This window comes from Melitaea cinxia, chromosome 3 (genome assembly GCF_905220565.1).
Source record: "Melitaea cinxia chromosome 3, ilMelCinx1.1, whole genome shotgun sequence".
NCBI lineage: Eukaryota > Metazoa > Arthropoda > Insecta > Lepidoptera > Nymphalidae > Melitaea > Melitaea cinxia.
The window spans coordinates 6,145,039-6,167,922 of NC_059396.1; the positions used below are offsets into that span (position 1 = coordinate 6,145,039).

The 22,884-nt window shown below is 35.4% G+C and overlaps 1 protein-coding gene across 1 annotated transcript; it reads right to left on the reverse strand.

Annotated features, from left to right (window-relative positions):
* Window positions 1-1,918: 1,918 nt before the first annotated feature.
* LOC123669118 (sodium-coupled monocarboxylate transporter 1-like) lies at window positions 1,919-22,658 on the reverse strand. The gene is made up of 11 exons (XM_045602752.1): window positions 22,459-22,658; window positions 17,056-17,215; window positions 14,899-14,964; window positions 9,245-9,296; window positions 8,185-8,252; window positions 7,703-7,857; window positions 6,875-7,015; window positions 5,399-5,623; window positions 4,731-4,912; window positions 4,043-4,287; window positions 1,919-2,719 (listed from the first exon to the last, which is right to left on the reverse strand). The coding sequence occupies exons 1-11, from the start codon at window positions 22,656-22,658 to the stop codon at window positions 2,396-2,398; spliced, it is 1,818 nt and encodes a 605-aa protein (XP_045458708.1). The 3' UTR covers window positions 1,919-2,395.
* Between the last annotated feature and the right edge of the window lie 226 nt (window positions 22,659-22,884).

Below are 22,884 nucleotides of genomic sequence, written 5' to 3' on the forward strand. Positions count from 1 at the left end.
TACTTATAAAATCTTGGTCTGCTGTATTTAGTATCACTTCGTCTTCAATATTATATTTAACAATATTCAACATACATATATCAAGTATAATATTATTTCCATACATATTAAAAATACAAATATTCGAATATTAACAAGTGGAGTTATTTAGTCTTAAGGCCTGTTTTACCGGTTGCTGATAACTTTCTGAAGTGTAACTACTAACTAGAGGTTTATTTTCCATCTCTATAATACCTATCATTAAATTAAGTAAGAGATAAAATTATTAACAACCGATGAAGCAGGTCCTTAAATAATTAATTTCTAGAATATTTTCTTAGGAGTTTAAGGTTACAAGGAATTAAAAGAAAATTTAATAGCCTACAACTTCAAATTTCAAATTATTCTTAAAATTTGCTTTTGAATATTTCCAAACATATAATTTAAGTACACAATTACATAGGTATACAACGTTCTAAAACTGGCGTCTTTCCCTTTAGGACCATTTAGAGATACATGGAGACATTACATAGCCAAAATTATACGTGGAAAAATTAGCAGTAGCAAGTACAGCTCATTATTATATAACTTTAAAATCGACAAATGTAAAAAAAATGATGAAAAAAAATAAAGAAAAAAAAGGTTGAGAAGACATGGGTAAAGAGGCTATAATAACCGACTTTACTGTCAGATGACTCGGACATTGAAATGACTGACGTACACAGGATGATAATTTTATAAATACCAAATATATAATAATCAATTTAATTATTTTTATAAATCGTTAGGACAAGTAAGTTGCATATTTAGGTTACAATGTCGATTTTGATATCACAATCAAATAGAACGACGCCAGTTTAATAACACGTTATATAATGTATTTATAATTGTCGAAAATATATTTTTATTTTTGTCAAGTTTTTAGTACTTGTATAAAAGTTCATAAAATCTCAACAAATCAATCTTGCAAGAAAAACGAGTGTGCTTTTGACCACACGACCGAAGTAAAATTTCTTTAGTTCCTACAGTAATATACGAAACATAACTCTCTCACTTTCTATATACACTAACTTATATCTCCTTCAACATCCGTTCACCTCGCTCGATCACACTTTTCCTAACGTTATCGTCACACATTCACCAGATTACTCCCCAAGTCAAGCGTTCGTAAAGAAGTTTTACTTCAACAAAGTTTTTTAGTTACAATTAAACTCTACATAAATCAAACTATATTTTTTGCATTATTTTTCTATAACATTTATGTTCTAAAATGAAATTATGTAGTTTAAAATACGAAATTCTTAGGAATGCTACTACAAAGTCACGTAAAACTTATCACAATGTAAAAAAAGGTTTATTTTAAGTACATTCAAAGATACTGAGTTTTGGTACAGATACAAATAATAATAAAATAACTCACGTATGGGGGAATTGTAGAAAACTCTTGCTATCATAGTAAAGGTATGTTTTCTTCTGTTGTTACATAATAAGAAAAAAAAATTGTAACTGTCGCTCAACTAAATTTTATTTTTCAAAAAGTTTTATAGCCCAACATGATTGTATTCAATAAACGATTTTAGTAATACGTAATATAGTTTAGTTTAGCTACGGCTAATGAAGCTAACGTTAGCCATCTATGTATTAACGTTAAGATGCAATACATATAAATATAAATAATAACAAAAGTTTTCAACAACTGAACCTTGATTAACATTCAACTAATAGCTTACATATGATTTAAGTAATAATTGTTTTTGTGTCTTAGACATATTTAACTAATAGTTAACATTATCTCTTTATAATATATGATTGTATAATTTTTTGATCTAATTTATACCTAATTTCTACCATCTACTGGTGTCTTCGTTCAGTTCAATCTAAAATAAAAAGAAGCGTATTACATTTTTTATACTTAAATTCGTATTTTTTTTTTTTTTCGTTTCAATAGATATTTTTTTTAAAAAGAACTTTTTGAAATAATGTACTTATTTTGTACTTTATTTGTAATGTCGTTGTCAAATTTAGAAATCACAATATTACCTTTTGTATTACTAGTATTAAGTACTAAGTATTAGTGATTTTATTTAAAAGTTTTTAACCCCCGATGCAAACAAAGGTTGGTTTTATAATCAATCTAAAACTTGTTTTACGCCAATGTCAGTTTATGTGTCTGTTTGTGGCATCGTAGCTCTCGAACTGATAGACCGATTTCGATGCGGTTTTTTCACGTAAAATTCCTTATGATTCGTAGCAATGTTTGGTAAAAATCGAAAAAACAGTTTAAAGATTATATGATCTTTTTCGAAATGATATGAGGCATTTTGGCATAAAATGAAATTATTGCGTAGAGGTTATTTTTCATTTTTAATTTTACTGATAATTATCGAAGTTGTAAAAAAAGGCAGGATTTTAAATTTCAAAGAAGAAAAAAGAGAAGAACAATATAGTTCGGCTTACCTACCTTATCGGGAATCCGTTCAAGGATTAGAGGCGCAGACGGAGTTGGTGATTCCACGTTTTTTGTATTGAGGGCTCTCCTTGTCAACCCTGCATTCTCGTGGGCTTCTTTTGGCAAAAGTCTCCAGATTACAGGCGTGAACAATTCCGCGTCCATCTTAGAGCTGTCTCTCTCATCGAAGAAGTAACCGACAATAGCACCAACAGTGAGAGTCGCCAAAAGACCGAGAGGTGCAATCCAGTGGTATGATATCCGGAACAGAGGGAATATTGTTTCTGGGTCCTGAAAATAATTTTGGTAATTAAATGACCAAAAAAATGACTGTACGAAGCAAATGAAAACTTTCCAATCGAATAATATGAATAAAAATCGTGTTGAGTTTACATTGAACTACATCGAAACAACAGCGCAGCAACTGAGCACAATAACTATTCAGATCAGTCAGATCTACTACATTTTATTAATAAGTTTAAATTAATTACACACAGTGTGATAGCAATGAGCCAACGACGTAATGCCAACCCAGCTCCATGGTGAAAAAAATCTGGATCACAAACGTAACAGCGTACACCGTAGTAACAATATAATGCGAAACTCAATGCCCACCATCACCATTGCAAATATAATCTGGCCAGTTTGGTGTCCTTCTCCACTTTATTTAGGGCTATACGAACCGTGTAGTGTGGAAATATATAGCCACGACAATTTAACAGTAGTCCGGTAGCGACGTAAGCCCAGCGACGCGGCGCCCGCCAGCAGCACACTACTGCGCGTGCAGTGTCGCACGTGACTCACCAGCTCGGTGTTGGGCGCGGCGAGGGTGGTGTTGAGCGCGCAGTGCGCGGGCGCGGGCAGCGGCGGCGCGCGCAGGCCGGCGGCGGCGGCGGCCTGCGTGCCCAGCGACACGGCGCCCGCCAGCAGCACACTACTGCGCGTGCAGTGTCGCACGTGACTCACCAGCTCGGTGTTGGGCGCGGCGAGGGTGGTGTTGAGCGCGCAGTGCGCGGGCGCGGGCAGCGGCGGCGCGCGCAGGCCGGCGGCGGCGGCGGCCTGCGTGCCCAGCGACACGGCGCCCGCCAGCAGCACACTACTGCGCGTGCAGTGTCGCACGTGACTCACCAGCTCGGTGTTGGGCGCGGCGAGGGTGGTGTTGAGCGCGCAGTGCGCGGGCGCGGGCAGCGGCGGCGCGCGCAGGCCGGCGGCGGCGGCGGCCTGCGTGCCCAGCGACACGGCGCCCGCCAGCAGCACACTACTGCGCGTGCAGTGTCGCACGTGACTCACCAGCTCGGTGTTGGGCGCGGCGAGGGTGGTGTTGAGCGCGCAGTGCGCGGGCGCGGGCAGCGGCGGCGCGCGCAGGCCGGCGGCGGCGGCGGCCTGCGTGCCCAGCGACACGGCGCCCGCCAGCAGCACACTACTGCGCGTGAAGTGTCGCACGTGACTCACCAGCTCGGTGCCGGGCGCGGCGAGGGTGGTGTTGAGCGCGCAGTGCGCGGGCGCGGGCAGCGGCGGCGCACGCAGGCCGGCGGCGGCGGCGGCCTGCGTGCCCAGCGACACGGCGCCCGCCAGCAGCACACTACTGCGCGTGAAGTGTCGCACGTGACTCACCAGCTCGGTGCCGGGCGCGGCGAGGGTGGTGTTGAGCGCGCAGTGCGCGGGCGCGGGCAGCGGCGGCGCGCGCAGGCCGGCGGCGGCGGCGGCCTGCGTGCCCAGCGACACGGCGCCCGCCAGCAGCGCGCCGGCCGCGCCGCCCGCCAGCGCGCCGCGCGGCCCCACCCACCAGCACGCCATGCCCAGCGTGAAGATGCCGCACGTGGCGCTCGCCGCGATCGCTGACAACGCCGTCGCCACGCCTGTACCACAACAACACCCTTAGTTACCTACGTCTGTATTGCACTTGTCTTTGGTATGATGGACCTTTATGATACCTCATCCTATAATAATTTACATATTAAGCTTCTATTTCAGAAACTGATAATAAAGCTTATCTCGCACGTACTACATGGAGCCTGCGGGTGTATTACGTATATATATACGCCTTAATTAATAAAGATCAATTTTTGGAAGCAAATGTTACAAACACAAAATGTTAACGAATGCAATTGAGTTTGATGGTGAACTTTGAATTATTGACTAACTGCTACCACAGACAGCTTTATCAGAAACCGGTGGATTTTTCTCCACCGAAATAGAGGCTTATGTCCAGCAGCGAGATATTACAGGCTAAATCGACCGTATCGTATCATACCGAAGACGAAGCTGATTACAGTTCAACATGAATGAGATTGAGTCTTACCAAGAACACCGCCCAGTTTCTCAATAACGACCAGCATCAGCACAGATATGACCGCGAGCGCCGCAGTGACGCAGCGCGCCAGCAGCCCCTCAGCCAGCGGCCGCAGCCGCAGCCGCAACCAGCCGTGCAGCAGGTCCTCCACCGCCACCAGCGCGCACGCGTTCAACACCGCTGATAGGGAACTGTCCACAACTGTATTGTACTACTTGTACTACTGCTACTGTGGCATGAGAATGCTAAACTTACTGAACTTGTACATGGCAATGTGAGTTCAATCCCACAGATCACTTCAGTCTATCGCAATCCACTGCTGGATATAGGCCTCCACAAGTTCGCATCAAAAATGGCGTGAAATCATGCCCATCGTCACCACGCGTAGGCTTACGCTTGGAGCAGCGTGGTGGATTAGGCTCTGATCCTTCTCCTACATGGGGAAAGAGGCTTATGCCCAATAGTGGGATATTACAGGCTAAAGCGTGAAGCGTTGCGTATTTGAACTATCATCCTTGTAGAGAAATATCATAAGTATATGGAATATTATTCACTAATAGTGTAAAAAATTACGAAAGCGTATTAAATACGAAACATATAAAGACAGTTAAAACTCAGTAGTACATTAAATACCAAAGACATTATCTAAAGACGGATCACTATAGCTGATGGCGTACCTGAGTCCAGCGCCGAAGACCCCCGCGAGGAAGACGCCAGCGAGGCCGGGCAGGTGCTGCTGGGCGGCCACGTAGGTGACGAAGGCGGGCAGCAGGCGGTCGTCCACGAGCGGCACGCCCGCCGGCTCGCAGCCGCCGCGCACCCACGCGCCCCACGCCGCCAGCCCGCACCACACGCACAGCGAGATCGCGAGGATCGCGCCCACGCAGAAGATACTCAGCGCTCTGGACACACAATCACACTAGACCGCGCAGAAGATACTCAGCGCTCTGAACACACCATCACACTTGACCACGCAGAAGATACTCAGCGCTCTAGACACACAATCACACTTGACCACGCAGAAGATACTCAGCGCTCTGGACACACAATCACACTTGACCACGCAGAAGATACTCAGCGTTCTGAAGACACACTCGCACTTGACTACGCAGAAGATACTCAACGCTGTGAACACACAATCACACTTGACCACGCAGAAGATACTCAGCGCTTTGAACACACAATCACACTTGACCACGCAGAAGATACTCAGCGCTTTGAACACACAATCATACTTGACCACGCAGAAGATACTCAGCGCTTTGAACACACAATCACACTTGACCACGCAGAAGATACTCAGCGCTCTGAACACACAATCACACTTGACCACGCAGAAGATGCCCAGTGCTCTACACACATTCACACTTGACTACGCAGAAGATGCCAGGTGCTCTACAGACATTCACACTAGACCACATAGAAGATACCCAGCGCTCTACACATACAATCACACATAACACACTGCACAGCCTGCTGCTGTGATACCAACAATCGAGCTACTTCGATCACCACTCATTAGGAACATTTGTATTCTAGTCAATTTAATGGTCAATATAAATTACTGGTGTCTATATAATTATGTATACGAGTGTAATGACAAGTGACAAGAACAATAAATATCTATTATCTTCGTTTAAATTTGCGGTTACTTTTTCTATTAACCAAATTTTCAGTTACTCAATGAAAGTAATCTTTACTTCTAAATGTACATGTGTTACATAACTTTGATTTCTAAGTTTGTGTTTTTTAAGGTCCATGGTCTCTAAGGTGTATCATTAAGGAGGAATTACTAGGTATGGGTACCATTTATTTGTAAAATGTTGGTAGTATGTGTATGTTATATTCAAACGTTAAAGAAATTAAGCCTGTGACCTTATAGCCGGTTGTTAGGTAATTAAACTAAAATCAATTAGTCATAAATGAGTACTATTTATATTCCATCAATAGCTAAGTATCAATTTAGGAGTTCCGTTTACGCTTTTGAAGGTTAAGATCGGACAATAAGAGATCAACTCTTAAAGTAAAAAATATATATAAATAGTTAAGTAAATAAACATCTCACACTCAATTATTTCTAGGAGGGTGACAATATTGTGCCTATAAGTTGGTTGAACATTTCTGGAAAACGCGATAACTGTCACGATTCTTACATGATAGCTCTTCGTTTGTTAGGAAGAGCGATGTAACGCTGCACCATGGTTTGATTGACGGAGTTGAAGCAAGTCCAGTACAGGAGTCCACCGACCACGGCGCCCCACCCTGTCTGGCGCACGTAGGGAGAAAAGTCCCAACTATAAACGAATAAAATACAGCAACGATTACAAAACCATTATGTAAACTATAATTCTGAAAACAAATCAAATTAATAATATAAAATTCGTACAAAATCAACTTTAAATAAAGTGTCGAATACGACAGGACTAATTAGATGCAAAAACTGAGCTGCCCAATAACCAGTAACAGCTTTTGTCAAACAAGCGTATGGTGCTCCTGATGGTAACCTGTTACTGTAGCCTTGAAATCTTACAATACCGGCAGTATTACAAGGAATTTGTCGACCCTACCCCCTTTATCAACAAAGCACATCCTCATAATTTCCGGGCCCACAATAAAGAAAGCAACGCTACTTGACTTGGACTGTAATCTATAATGGACATCATATTGGTCGATTTTTTCTGTTTTTGTGCGTCTGTTTGACAGCGGGTAGTACCTTACAGAAGATCACAGTAAAATAATACTGTTTTCAAGCAGTATTGTGTTCCTGTTGATGAGTAAGGTGACCAAAGCTCCTGAGGGGATTGGGGATTGGGTCGGCAACGCGCTTGCGATGCTTCTGGTGTTGCAGGCGTCTATAAGCTACGGTAATCGCTTACCATCAGGTGAGCCGTACGCTTGTTTGCGGACCTATTGACATAAAAAAAAGAGTCAAGTACAATGTAGTCAATAATATTACTGTTGTTTTGAGATGTATAACTTACTTAGACAAGTCAAGTCTTCCAGATTCCCTTGCTATACTCAGCACGTCACTGACGCCTCCAACAGCAAGCGTACCGGCCACCGCGACCAGCACCACTCCTATGAACATCACACCCGTCTGCACCGAGTCCGTCCATACAACCGCGCGAAGTCCGCCCTACATACATTAACATAAAGACATCAAAAATTGATGTTCAAAGTTAACTTCATGGCCCGTAATTAACATTAAAATGCGTCATCAACCATACAATCCCAACTTCTGTATTTATGTTGAATACAATGTAATAGAGTGAAGGTATGTAATATCATAGAATATTTAATGTAGAGACGCTTTGTTTAAATTTAAAAATATATTTTAATTGCGTTTTACTGGTCATACTAAATTGAAATTTATAATTAAAAATTATATATTAATGTTTATGATTAATAACAATTATTTATCAAAAACATAGCATAAAATCTAATAAACGAAACTTCGACTCACTAATACTGTATAGAGGCCACATATTACAACCATCGCACCAGCCACAGCAAACACATTGAAACCCGTTACTGAAAAACAAAAACGGAAAATAATTAAATAAATACGCAATTTAATACAATGAATAAAATAATTTCTCTATTACTACTAGATAAGTCTTCTAATAACTTTTTTATTATTTTATCTGCAAAAAAGTAGTCAAAAATTATGGGAATAACGTAATTAAAATTGATAACCGCTTTTTTTAAACGTGAGAACTTTCAAACAATTACTAACAAATATAGACAAAAGATACCACTTATTAAATTCTAATCAATTCTAATAATTAAAGAAACCGTGTTACTATCGCCTCATTTCATTTAATTATGGAAAAACAATGATTAATTATCACTTGAAGTACATATGTGCAATGTAATTAATTATCTTAAGAGCATAGATCTTAAGAGTTAAAATTTGTGACTGTTATAAGGTCGCAGGTATCTGGAGTATATTGAAAATTATTGTTACTTCACATTTTTGTTACTGTTACATTAAATTTAGAGATAAATTCACAATGTTAATTTGTATTTACTTAGTGATAATCATATTTATATTCGTTAAATGTTTAATTTGAGAGTGAAGGTTAATAACAAAAAAAAACCTAGTAATTTACAAAACACAAACAAATTGCATTTTTCCTATAAAATTATATATTGACAATACATTGTATCGAAAAAAAATGAATATATGGAAATATGGCACTGGCAACTACGAGCTCGTGGATGCTGTAATTTAAATTTAAAAAAAAATGTATCTGTATATACATATATATTAATAATATATTATATCTTCTTAAAAAAACCTAAGACTACAAGATTGCCTACATGTTAGTTAGTGTAAATAAATATTTTGCTAACGCCGAGCAAATAACAAATACTCAAACGTCAACAATAAAAACCAACAGAGCTGTTTTAATTAAGTACAATTACTAATACAGCATAGGTTTACAGTCCGAGCAAAAAATTCCATAGTTGATTAGCGAGAGAGCAGATATCTCGTTACTAATTACTACTTTTTTACTTACATTGATTAAATGCTAGTGCAGGAACGTAGACAACCATAGGCAGGAACAATACCTGAAAAGATATTTACAACGATATATCCATTAGCGTTATTTAACCCTCGATGAAAACTCTAATGTTATTGCTATTTTTTATGAAAAATAATTTATATCTGCTTTTTGTATTGTGATCGCCGGGGAATAGGCATTTGTAATCTTTATTATAATTTCCCTGCTTTCAGAGTTTCGGAATCTAAGGATAATAGTAATATGATATAACAATAATACACTCTTCTGACATATAAGCACAACAAGATCTGGACAATTTACAAAGAACATAAATTAGAGAAAGGAGAAGAAGAGGCACACAACGTGCTCCTATATTATAGGGGAAACAATAATGTCTTTTTTTCTCGTAGTTTACGAGACAGGGTAATTACCAAGGCAGACGTTATTCGTGAAGGTGTTTACAGAACAATACGTGTACAATTATTGCGATTACAATACGATAATGGTGTTTGCCATGACTCACTAACCGATAGAGATTTCTTGTGATAATTGGTAAAAAAAAAATATTAAAAATTGACAAACAATACATATGCAATTTCTGAACCGAAGCTTAAGTAGCTATTTTCCTTTTACAAAACAACAAAAAAAATGGCTAAATTACTGACGTGATTTCATTTCAGCAAATTTTTATTTTAAAAATTTATAATTTATGGATACAATTATTGAACTTATAAAAAAATGTAGAAATATGTTATCTAAACCTGCGCAATATGCGTATGTATGTAATATTTCCAATTTACCTAAAATCGTACATTTGCCTGTCAAATTAACTCAAAAGTGTAAAGACAAAATACGAGTTCCAAGACATGTGTAAATTAAAACAATACGCTCACATGTGAAATGGTCAATTGACAATGTACACAGCACGTTGACTCGCATGCGAGTGAAGTCCAAAGAGGTCATCCTTGACCACCAATTAGATCTTATAAATATAATGGTAATAAATAATTCAGATAGATTTTATTCATATAATAAATTTTTCTTAAACCTTTGGCTCCTTCTTCGTGATTAAAACGTCATAATTTTTTTTTATTATTGATTTTACTTTTATTCTATTTAATTTTATTTTTACTTATTGTTTTTTTTTTTTTTAATATAATTTTGTTTTGTTTTTTATTCTGAATGTTGTCTTGTTGTACTAACCCAATATGGACTTATAATTTGGTCTGAAATAAAGTATTATTATTATTATTATTTACTATAAACTTGATACACTATTGAGTTATCCAAGTAGACCCACGACGCGGTGTTTCCTATAACTTTTCTCTGTTTATAAACTGAACTAAAAATTTATTCAATCAATAGTTTTCTTCTGTATAATATTTGTACCTGCACGTTGAATACTTATAGTAAAATATAATTGGTCAAAATGATAGTAATAAAGCGTATTTAATCATGTTAATTTCATATACAACTAAAAATAATAATAGCGTTGTGTTCATTTTTATTCTCACGATAAACAGAATAAGCTGGTATTCGATCGTAAAGTACAAGAAATATCTAAGTATATTGCTAAGTATCGTATAAAGAAGTATGAGGAACTTATTTGTCTATCTATCCACCAAAATAAGAATATTTATTATTTTTAACTACGGGTGTCTGACAACTGTTACGTTTACAATATGTTTCGAATTTTTAATTAATATTTACATTTTACGTATTTGTGTATGTTAAGTAGCTAACTCTCGTAGTTTTACATATCCTATTGTACTAAAACTTGTCGATTCCATTCATACACAAATATATTGATAGGTACCTACTCGTATGAATTGCTTTGTTGTCGTGTTTCCGAGTGTATCAGACACACGTTTTTAACCGATTCCCAAAAAATTTGATCAGTAATTTAAATCGTTTTTTTTTACGTGTGTGGTCAAACACAATTATACTTCGATTATTTTTATTAAATCAGCTTTCTTATCGAAAGGATACACCCTTAATTAAATTATTTACTTACAATAAATTTGTTGGTCTACAATGTTTGCGCTCAAATAGCCTCTTAAATCCATTAATGATATAAAATGTGTATGTATTCTATCTGCAATTTTGTTTACTACAGAAAAATATTCGACATCATTTTGAACAGAATTGCGTCAAAATTCTATCGATTATTTATTGAGTCCGGCTGCAAATGTATGTGTTAAATTGGCCAAGTCAATGTGTTGATGAGAAATAATGTAGAAAAGTGCAAAGACCGCTTTGACAAGTCTAAGTTTCGGATGTTGCGCATTTTTTGTTAGAATTCCTTAGCAATGCTTTGTTTATTGCGCCTTCAATTCATCAACCAAATACTTGTTAAATTATTTTTTCATCGACCGAACCGATAAAGAGGAATCCTAAAATATGTGTACATACGAGTATGTGTATAATATGAATAAAAAAGAATATGTATACATAAATATATAAGAACTGGTTTACTAAACATCATCCTACATCCTTTTTGTAACAAAATGTTCATAAAATAGGAAAAAAAAGTGTGTGTCAGCGCCGACGCACGACTGGAGTTTACTCCTACAGACCGACTGTCTAAATAGGCACAGGCTTACTAGTCTAAGAAAAATATTAATACAATATCAAATGGTAAATAAACGAATCAAATAAGGCCATCTATCGGAACCCTATTGGGTTAGATGGCGTTAATAAAAACGTAACGAGAGTAACGAGTCATTCGTTCAGTAGATTTTACTCCTCATATGTTTTTCATACCGGGGGCCTAATATGAAAATCGATTCTTAAGGTCTAAACTCCAAAAAGGTTTAACTAGTGAATCATCATTACAGCCTATACAGTCCACTGCTAGACATAGGCCTCCACAAGTTTACGCCAAAAATAACGTGAACTCATGTGTTTTGCCCATAGTCACCACGCTGGGCAGGCGGGTTGGTGACCGCAGTACTGGCTTTGTCGCACCGAAGAGGCTGCTGCCCGTCTTCGGCCTGTGTATTTCAAAGCCAGCAGTTGGATGGTTATCCCACCATCGGTCGGCTTCTTAAGTTCCAAGTTGGTTGTGGAACCTTGTTATCCCTTAGTCGCCTCTTACGACACCCACGGGAAGAGAGGGGGTGGCTAAATTCTTTAGTGCCGTAGCCACACAGCTTTAACTAGTGAAACAAATTTATTATTAAAGCCTACATTACTTACAAATTGTAGACGATATAAACAACTTGCTTCAGTTTAAAAGAAGCTGTGACGTAACTGTCAAGGACTTTTTATCGAAACTTTACACAAGTGAAACAACTACGGCAATCTAGGAAAATACAAGAGTATTGAATCTTCAATTAAATAATCTTGGCATATCTTTACTAAATTTTATATCAAATACCCGTTAATATAGCTTAGCAGTTAAAGAGTATTTACTCAAGATTATTAATTGTAGTTAAAATAGACTATTACCTAACACTAACGATCAAATAATATAATTGCGACTTTGAAGCGAATATTGTTAATTATATCTTATAACCCTATTATTATTAGCTTGATTTATTTAATAACTGCTGTTAACACAAATATACATAAAGCACTGACATATTTTGTGCAGTTAAGTAAATAATTGTGTTTGCTCACAAACGAAAACGACTTCAATTACATCGACAGTAATACAACGTAAGTAGACGCAAAATAGTCAAGTAAATACGCGTTATCAAAGATTACTCAAAAAGTAGTCATCAGACCCCAATAAAATTCAAATGGGATCACAAGACAATTATCAGGTTTCAATTAAAATAAGAATTATCATAATTATCTATAAAAAATAAACTTCAGCTTTTTTCAGTCCACTGTTGGACAAAGGCCTCCCCAAGTTTGCGCCAAAAATGACATGAACTCATGTATTTTGTCCATAGTCACCGTGATTGGTTGGCGGGTTGGTGACCGCAGGGCTGACTTTGTCTAACCGAAGATGCTGCTGCCTGTCTTCCACATGTGTATTTCATAGCCACCAGTTGGATGGTTATCCCGCCATCGGTCAGGTTTTTAAGTTCCAAGGTGATGGTGGAACTGTGTTATCCCTTAGTCGCCTCTTACGACACTCACGGAAAGAGAGGGGTTAGCTACATTTTTTACTGCCGTAACCACACAGCAGCTAGCTATAGCTCACTACGTTATAATAGATCGACAGTCTGAACCAAAGTAGTTTTACTGAATGCCGATAGATGGCGTCGTGAGTACGCATAGTCACTTAAATACGCGTCATCAAAGATTACAAAAAAGTACTCATTACATCTCGACCAAATTTAAATGGGACTACAAAACAAAACACCAGCTTTCAATTAGAACAAGAATAGGTTATAATACAACGTAGGTCAACGAATAAATAGTCAAACTAATACGCATTATTACATGTAGCTCAAAAAGGACTTGTTAGATCTCAATTAAATTTAAATGGGACCACGTGACGGGCACTACCTTTCGATTTAAACAAAAATCATTGAAATCGATCCACCCAGTGAAAAGTCCCAAAAGTTCCAAAAGTTCTGAGGTAACATACATAAAAAATACAGTCGAATAGAGAACCTCCTCTTTTTTGGAAGTCGGTTAAAAAGTGAATGAAGATTTTTTTAAGATAATGGAATTATCTCATTGTTACAAGAATTTTCTATCTTATAATAGTTGTAGAGACAAAAGAAAAAACCGTTGCTATCTACGCTTTAACATAAATAACGTCCCAATGCATTCTGCCAGTAAACCGCGATGTTTTCATATCATACAATTAGTTAATAATAATAATATAAGTAACATAGAGTACATTGATACGATCACTAAAGCCAAAAAAGATTATAGTGGACTTGATTTACCGACAATTAGCTCAGAAATTATGACTAAACATGTTCAATATTGTTAATTTTATACAGACGGATCTAAAGATTCGAACAATTTAGGGCCTGCATTTTTCAACAAACAAATAGGAATCGATTTCAAGTTTAAAATCAACGCTAATATTTCAATAACGTATTTGGAACTCTTTGCAATACTTGTTAAGACTACTTAATTAAGAGCTCGCTTAGCATTTGGCTGTACCAATGTAACCCCGATAGCCTACAAGATTACATTAGCTATTGCAGCAGTACAATCGCATGTCTAAAAATATTACCTTGCAATGGATTCCTTCATATGTGGATATAACTGGTAATTAAAAGGGTGACCAATTAGCCAAAATGACTATTATTAATGGAATTGATGTTTCTGTAAGACCGTATCATGCAGACTGTATTTTTTTTTATCACAAAAACATTTACGAGTAATGGACAGAATATTTCGATAAAAGGTCAAAGGAGAAAGGTATTTGGTACAAGACAATCCAACCACAACCTATCTAGCAAGTTCAGCGTGGATTGAAAATAATTGTCGTATAAAAAAAAATGATAATATGAGTATTGAGTTGAGACTCAACAATTATAACACTTATGATACGTTTTCGTTCTGTGCATATTCCGCTGGATAAGATCGCACACCTTATTAAAGTTGACTTGCCAAATTGCAACAATTGTAATACCATAGAGGATGTTATATGTCTTATTGTTTCGAAATGTCGAAGCAGAAAATAGGTCAACAACGAACTGCTTCAAAGGGTTAGTCAAAAATAAAATACTTTGTTAAGTTTTAATATTACTTACCTCATCCAAAAGAAACAGTATCGATGCTACCGCTCTAACGTGTCGGTTGAATCGAAGTTCTAAATACTGAAACAATTAGACCATCATTAGTATTTCTATAAAGAAACTTTAACATTAGTTTAACTTAATTATTTTAAGTGTTATTTTTATTTAATGTATCCAATTTTATCGACGACTTTAGAGCGGCTGAGTAATCCAGAATATCAAATGTGAGATCTTGTGACTAAAATATGTTATCATGAAAATAAAGTATAGTCTTTTTATGTTCAGAAATAAAGTAGTCTTAACGGAAAAAAGAATATGAAAATCAATTATGTACTTTCAGAAATTAGTGCCTACAAATTTACAAAAAAATTAACAAAATAATTAACATAATTTACCTCTTTATAATATTTAAGCATTAGATGATGAAGATGAGATAAGGAAAAACCTAATAAAATGAGTCAAATCTTATTTCCAAACCATTCGAACAACGTGTGATATTTCCTTACATGTTAATAACCACTTCGGCCAACATAACGATCGACCTCAAAAAATTTATTCTAATCTAAGGCTTGTTTATAAAAAAAAATATTCAGTTAAAATTTATTTATATATATTCTCGTTTATATAATTATTTATTTTAATTGTATTATGATGCGGATTACTAAAAATGGTATCAAAAACATAAAATTGTATTTTTAAATAATTAGGCTAAAAATATCGAAAGAAGTATTTAGTCGTACATATTATTTCTGATTTCAAAACAACCAGTAATTGAACAAGATGTTGATGACGTAATGAGAACGCAGTTTTATTTCTATCGTACAAAGTCCACCGCGAGCGTTTGACAGATTTGCACTTGTATGAGATTACCTAACGTAGATAACATCTATACTAAACCGACTTGTGATAAAGAATGAAACTGAACGACATCTAATAGATTATATTCATTCTTATATAATTACTAGCTTACCCAGCCACGCGTTGCTATGACTCAGTAATTATAATATATTAAAAAAAATAATAAATAAATGCCAAACCACCATATATTAAGATTTTATACAACTAACCGATAAATACACACTAAAGTCGTATACTAAATATTTAATTTGCAATAACAAATATTGAGATCAATAATTGAGATAAAAACTACCCTATCTCCCAAGTTGTACCAAATTACAGATGCTTACATAATATAAAAAATGGTTTAGTAGTTTCGGAGTTTATCGCTTACATCCATCGTGACACGAAATTTTTATACATATATATAGATAATGCCGTTTTTAACACATACGCTTTGTTTAGCTCTAGTCGCACATTTAAAATTAGTTACATACATAAATAAAATATATACAAATACCAAAATATGGCTGGATAAGTTATTGTGTGTGAAAAATGGTTTTTGTATAATTACTTTGTTATTGAAATATTCAACGTTAAAAATGAAACAGACGAGACAAAATTTACCCGTAATTTACATTGCAAGATTCAAAATAAAAGAGAGATATTTCAAGATTTTTTTAGCTACTTTGTTATTTTTGAATAATACCCATTCCAAATAACCATATTCATAGGCTTGGCATTAGCCATGAAACCCGGAAATTTAATAAATAATATTCAAAACATTATATATATATATATATATATATATATATATATATATATATATATATATGAAACTGATTGCTATAAAATAAATTTTAAAATAGAAAATTTTTGTTATTACTTATAGAAAAAAAACTTGTAGCTGTGTTAAATACAGTACCATTTAACACAAATACCTTCACATTTTAACACAAATATCTTTGTTTAATGGGAAATAGTCTAATACAAATCTAGATAGACACATACTTTAGTAAACTTATATACATCGATTAACAAAAAAAAAAGAATCAACGTCAGATCAGTGATTCAATAATAAGTTACATTGGAACTAAAATTGTTTTCACATAATGTACACACTACACATGTATTTATGTGAGTACTCGTACAACTGTTTTAGACGAAGTGAGTAAGAGGTACTATATCTATCTTTTAAATTACCAAAAAGTTAAGTATCATTATCGTTACTACGAGAAAGTTTAAGCTTTGAATACATATGAGACTTTACTCTAGCTATGTAGCCTTTATAGAATGTTTCATCATATTTTAACAAATAAAACAAATCGAACTTACCTCATATGAAGAGGATAGCCTTAGCGTACAGAACACAGGTAAATACACGGTAGCTACCACGACGCAGCTGAGTGTGACCCCCACGATTACCAACCAATATTGTGTGCCGTAGTTGTAAATTTCTGCCGGCGTTCCGAGGATTGTCACACCGGAAACATAGCTATAGATGAAAAACATACAATAAATATATAGGTACGAGTATGTACCTATTAAGTCATAATCATCAACGTATTTTTTTTTATTTAACTGATTATGAACTGATGTCGCGCGTTAAAAAAAATGTAATAAATATATGTAATGTAATTAAAGAGCATAGAATAAGAGAATATTAATTCTTTCTTAACGCGACGAACTAAATCACAGATAGGTAAATATATATTTAAAAAAAAAGTTGGAGAAATATACGTTACACTGATAGTATAATAACTGAACTGATAGAATAGTAAACTTTATAACACAACAAATACTCGTAGGTATATTATTAAAGATACTTTAATGATAGTTTCAGATGGTATAGTGCAATGTGCGGAGTTATGGCTAGTTCTAGTATGGTAGTTTTATGCGGACGTATGTGACAATTGACCGATAATTTGGGCATTTATCTAACAGTACTGTAACTTCATTTACAGTCACTCGACTAAATCGCCTTTACGTTTAATGGCGTTCCAAATATTTGATAAAAAAGACTAGACACATAATCCCTCAGCATATTTATCTTCGACTAGCTTGTTGGCGCAGTTTGTAGTGGCCCTGCTTTCTGTTCTGCGGGTTGTGGGTTCGATTCCCGCCTGAGTCTAGGTGTAATATAATATTTGTATTTATATATTTATATATGTGTTATTACTATGTATATTTATTAAGAAAATAGTTATAACAGTCGGCTGTTAGTGTAATTTACCATAGGAACAGACGACCGTGTGTGTATGTTATATGATATTTATTTATATTTATTCCATACATAGTACAGTCCCATAACTAGGCAAAAGACTCTTTCTCCCTATAGTAGAAGGGTTAGTACTTTTTGCATTCCCTGTTCTCTACCGTAGTAACCGAATAATTCCCTTACAGCGAATAACGATCGTTATCACTTGATGTAGATACCTGTCTATGATAAGAATCGAAACCGATAGCTTTACGTGCTTTCCGTTACACAGTGGGGAAACACACAAGGACGTACAGCCATATTTAAAATTATATTTGTTCGGTTGCTTACCACGTTTATTGTTTTGTTGAGATCCCTATATTTCGGCAATGTTTTAATCGCCATGGATTACGGAGAGACTGTCTCCTTGTGAGTTTAAGCCTCCCCGATTTAAACGGCCAAACAAATATAAATTTAAATATGAAAAGTAATTGCATTAGCATTAAAAAGACATACAACCAGGCAGAAACAAATATTTGGACAAATACAAACTTCTACACCGGGCGGAAATAGAATCCGCGACCGCCAGTATATTAGGCGACTACATGAATCACAACACCAGAACGACTATCGACACTTGTTTATAACATGGTCACAGAATTTTAACCCTTTTGATGAGCAAGCTACTGAGTTGAATTCTGATAAGATATTGGAAAAATAAAACATTATTGTTGAACGTACTTAAAATTTAAAGGTTACGTTTGTCGAGAAAATAAGAATAATTCCACTATAATACACAAATTTCATTTTTACGACGTAATAATATTGTAACTAAATTAATCATTTTAAAGATATGTCTATTAAGATAACACGGTGAATTAGTACAGATTATTAGCGCATAATAATTATATTTATAGCTAAGTGAACTTTCTTATTCTGCTGGTTAATTTCTCCGTTATATAATCCTTACTTTTATGAAATGAGATACGTTATCTAAAATATTTATTTTATCAACGGCTTTTCAATGAAAAAATATACGTTTAACATCTTAATATTCTATTTGGATATAAACAGGTTACGGATCTTAATACAGCGCGATTACAATCTGGCCTTCGCGATTTATGAGGGCTAGTCAATAACCCCATTGACAACAATGAAACCATCGTTGTCACGGTAACAACGGGGATTGAGTGTTTTACGCGTTTTGTGATCCTCTTTTTTTATAATTGAATTCGTTAATAATAATAAACTTCATTATCTTGGCACTCAGATCACGTTTCCTACTTCTTTTGATTTTATTTTTGTAGTAATAAACATAACTCTCCTTGTAATAATTGATAATACTTATTGTGAATGAATTTAAAATATATAATTCACGTTATGCTGTTCCTAAAAAAACACATAAAACGTTGTCATTTATACATTTTCTTGTAACCCTCGCTAGAACAGCAAGACAGAATAACCTCCAACTCTTATCCCTAAATAAAAGATAGCTCTGCCCAGCATTGGCACGATTATATGATGCTGCGGTAAGCTGCAGATATTCTTAGTTTTCTGTTGTTAACCTAATAACTTTAACACAACCATTTGGGCTCGTTTGTTTCCAATTCTTGCGAAAAAAATTACGTAATTTTAGACGAAAAGCGTATGAACAGAACGTAAGCAAATGTTACGTCGTTATTATTAACATTAGCTATTAACCTAATGAGAAATATACTACATAATCTAAAATTAGTTTTCAAAAGTAACAGGTTAGTAAAAAAACCGCTCAAGTGCGAGTAAAACTTGCGTCCCGAGGGTTCCGTACAAAATTATTCCATAAAAATTGATAATTTTTTTTTTTTTTTTTATTATTTGACGTGACTAAAAATTTATGCTTTTCGCAATTTTTTCTTTATGTGTGCTATAAGACGTTGCTTCGTACCAAATTTCAAGATTCTGAGTTCACAGGAAGTACCCTGTAGGTTTTGATTACCTTGCCAGTGTCGAAAATTTGCAGCATAAACGGTTGTATCTTTTGATTACGTTGGCTTAGAATTTTGATTTTTTCCACAGCTAAACGGCATACCTAATTATTTGATATAAATTTCAGCTTGATACCTCCACGCGTTCCTGAGAAAAAGGGTCTTGACAGACAGACTGACAACAAAGTGATCCTATAAGGGTTCCGTTTATTCCTTTTGAGGTACGGAACCCTAAAAAAGTAAGAAGTGGAAAAAGATTTTGTAAAGTATTGTAAAAGGAAACATATTGAGGTTTTAATCTTGACATCTCTAATTGAACTCCTCCGTGGCCTTTTAATTCTACTGGACATAGACAAAATCATTCACGTTATTTTAGTATTATTGAAAGCCATGAATCCAAATGAATAAATAATTGAATTAATAGAAGGAAAACGGACCATATTAAAAGGCACCCTATCTCCGTTCTTAGTTTTTTCTTACACCTCTTTATGATTTTAACCAGTAACAGATTCATCATCCAGTGAACTGCAAATTTCCATATGTGATGGTGATCAATTAACATCAAGTGACGTGTCTGTTTACTTAATAACTATTAAAAATTGTGCCTAGGTTATTCTATCAGCCAGTGTCACGCAATGTATACATTAGCAGTTCTATTTTATAATTATTAAATAAATATTCAATCATCATCAATCATTACAGCCTATACAGTCCACTGCTGGACATAGGCCTCCACAAGTTTACGCCAAAAATAACGTGAACTCATGTGTTTTGCCCATAGTCACCACGCTGGGCAGGCGGGTTGGTGACCGCAGTAATGGCTTTGTCGCACCGAAGACGCTGCTGCCCGTCTTCGGCCTTTGTATTTCAAAGCCAGCAGTTGGATGGTTATCCCGCCATCGGTCGGCTTCTTAAGTTCCAAGGTGGTTGTGGAACCTTGTTATCCCTTAGTCGACACGACACCCATGGGAAGAGAGGGGGTGGCTAAATTCTTTAGTGCCGTAGCCACACAGCACAATCAATATTATTTGTAATTAATTCAAAAGACAAATAATTGTGTTTGCAGACAAACGAAAAAAACCGACTTCAATTACATCGAAAAGTAATACAACGTAGATCGACGAAAAAATAGTCAAGTAACTACGCGTTATGAAAGATTACTCAAAAAGTAGTTATCAGATCTCGATAAAATTTATATTTATATGTGACCACATGACAAACATCAGCTTTCGATTAAATTAAAAATTATTAAAATCGGTACACCCAGTAAAATGTTATTGCGGATTTTCAAGAAGTTCCCTCGATTTCTCTGGGATCCCATCATCAGATCCTGGTTTCCTTCTCATGGTACCAAACTAGGGATATCCCCTTTCTAACAAAAAAAGAATTATCAAAATCGGTACACCCAGTAAAAAGTTATTGCGGATTTTCAAGAGTTTCCCTCGATTTCTCTGGGATCCCATCATCAGATCCTAGTTTCCTTATCATGGTACTAAGCTTGGGATATCTCCTTTCCAACAAAAAAATAATTATCAAAATCGGTACATCCAGCAGAAAGTTATGCGGTATAATACAACGTAGGTCGACGAAAAAAGCGTCAAGTAAAAACGCATTATTAAATATAGCTCGAAAAGTAGTTGTTAGATCTCAAATAAATTTAAATGGGACCAATTGGCACACACCACCTTTCGAGTAAAACAAAATTTGTCGAAATCGGTCTACCCGCTCAAAAGTTCTGATGTAACATACATAAAAAAAAAAATACAGTCGAATTGAGAACCTCCTCCTTTTTTGGAAGTCGGTTAAATACTGTAAAACCTCCAAAGATATTACATTCTGTAACCAAAATATAGACCTACTTTGATATATACTCATATTCGGTCTTTCATAAGACTGAAGTTAAAAACAAGCTACTTAAAAACTATTTCATTACACTGCTTTTCATAATCTGTGTATGACGTACCAATTATAAGCAACTTATTTAATTAATTCACTGCTAAATAATTGCATAAATATACGTTTACTTTTATTAAGTTATTGTTTGTTAAATATAGAGATAGATAGAATATACTTTATTGCACACCACTCGGAAAAAAAACATTACATAAAACAGTTATTTACACATAGAGATAGTAATGTACAAAGGCGGTCTTATCGCTTAGTAGCGATCTCTTCCAGACAACCTTTAGATATAGGATAATATGCATTGAAAAGGTATATTATTTAGGATTAATTTCATTCTTTGATTATTTGGAATTTTAAGGTCAATAACCTGTGAAGATGTTATATTTAATTAGTTTTTTACAATATAATAAGTATTGTTTATGGAATATGTAATGGATATATTTGATTCTAATATACTTAAATAGTACACATTTTTAATAATAGCATTATCTCTAAAGAAATTATTAAAATTATTTAAGCTCGTCCAACTAAAGAAATTTATAAGGATGACTATAAAATTATAATTTAAAAAAATAAGGCGCATATTTTCCTGTACGACTAGAACAATATTAAAGACTTCTAATTAAAACCAACTTGTAATGGCAATCGTTTTAGATATTGTATTTTGATTACCTGGCAATCAATGACATAGCAACAGGGAAAGTCGACATCGCCTTTCCTCCAAGTAAGTAATCCTTAAGGTCCACCAAAGCTTTACTCCTGGAGCCAATAGCGCTATACCAAATTCCTCCAGCACATGATGCTGCGCAGAGTACCCCAAATGCTACGTAATCCCCCACCCCAAAACCCCCTTCTTCCATTGTGAACGACATCTTGAAGTCCTGTACAAAAAATAAAAATAATAAAGTAACTTTTCTAAACATTTTATACTTGTCTATTAAAGATTTATATTCTATAGATTTAGACATACATCGTATCTATCAATATTCACAAAATTTTTAAATTGAATAGCATATTTTTCTTCTTTAAAAATACATAAAGAGTTATAAAACTAATGTTATTACAGTTTACGAAGAGAACCCGGATTAGGGTAAATCT

What these genes read in the sequence shown, in the direction of transcription:
- LOC123669118 (XM_045602752.1), bottom strand. Translation starts at nt 22,658, where the DNA reads ATGTCGTTCACAATGGAAGAAGGGGGTTTTGGGGTGGGGGATTACGTA. An exon ending in GTCTTCGGCGCTGGACTCAG is followed by an intron (nt 4,913 to 5,398) that starts GTACGCCATCAG and finishes AGTTGTGGACAG; the next exon opens with TTCCCTATCAGCGGTGTTGA. An exon ending in CCGCGCCCGGCACCGAGCTG is followed by an intron (nt 2,720 to 4,042) that starts GTGAGTCACGTG and finishes AATTATTTTCAG; the next exon opens with GACCCAGAAACAATATTCCC.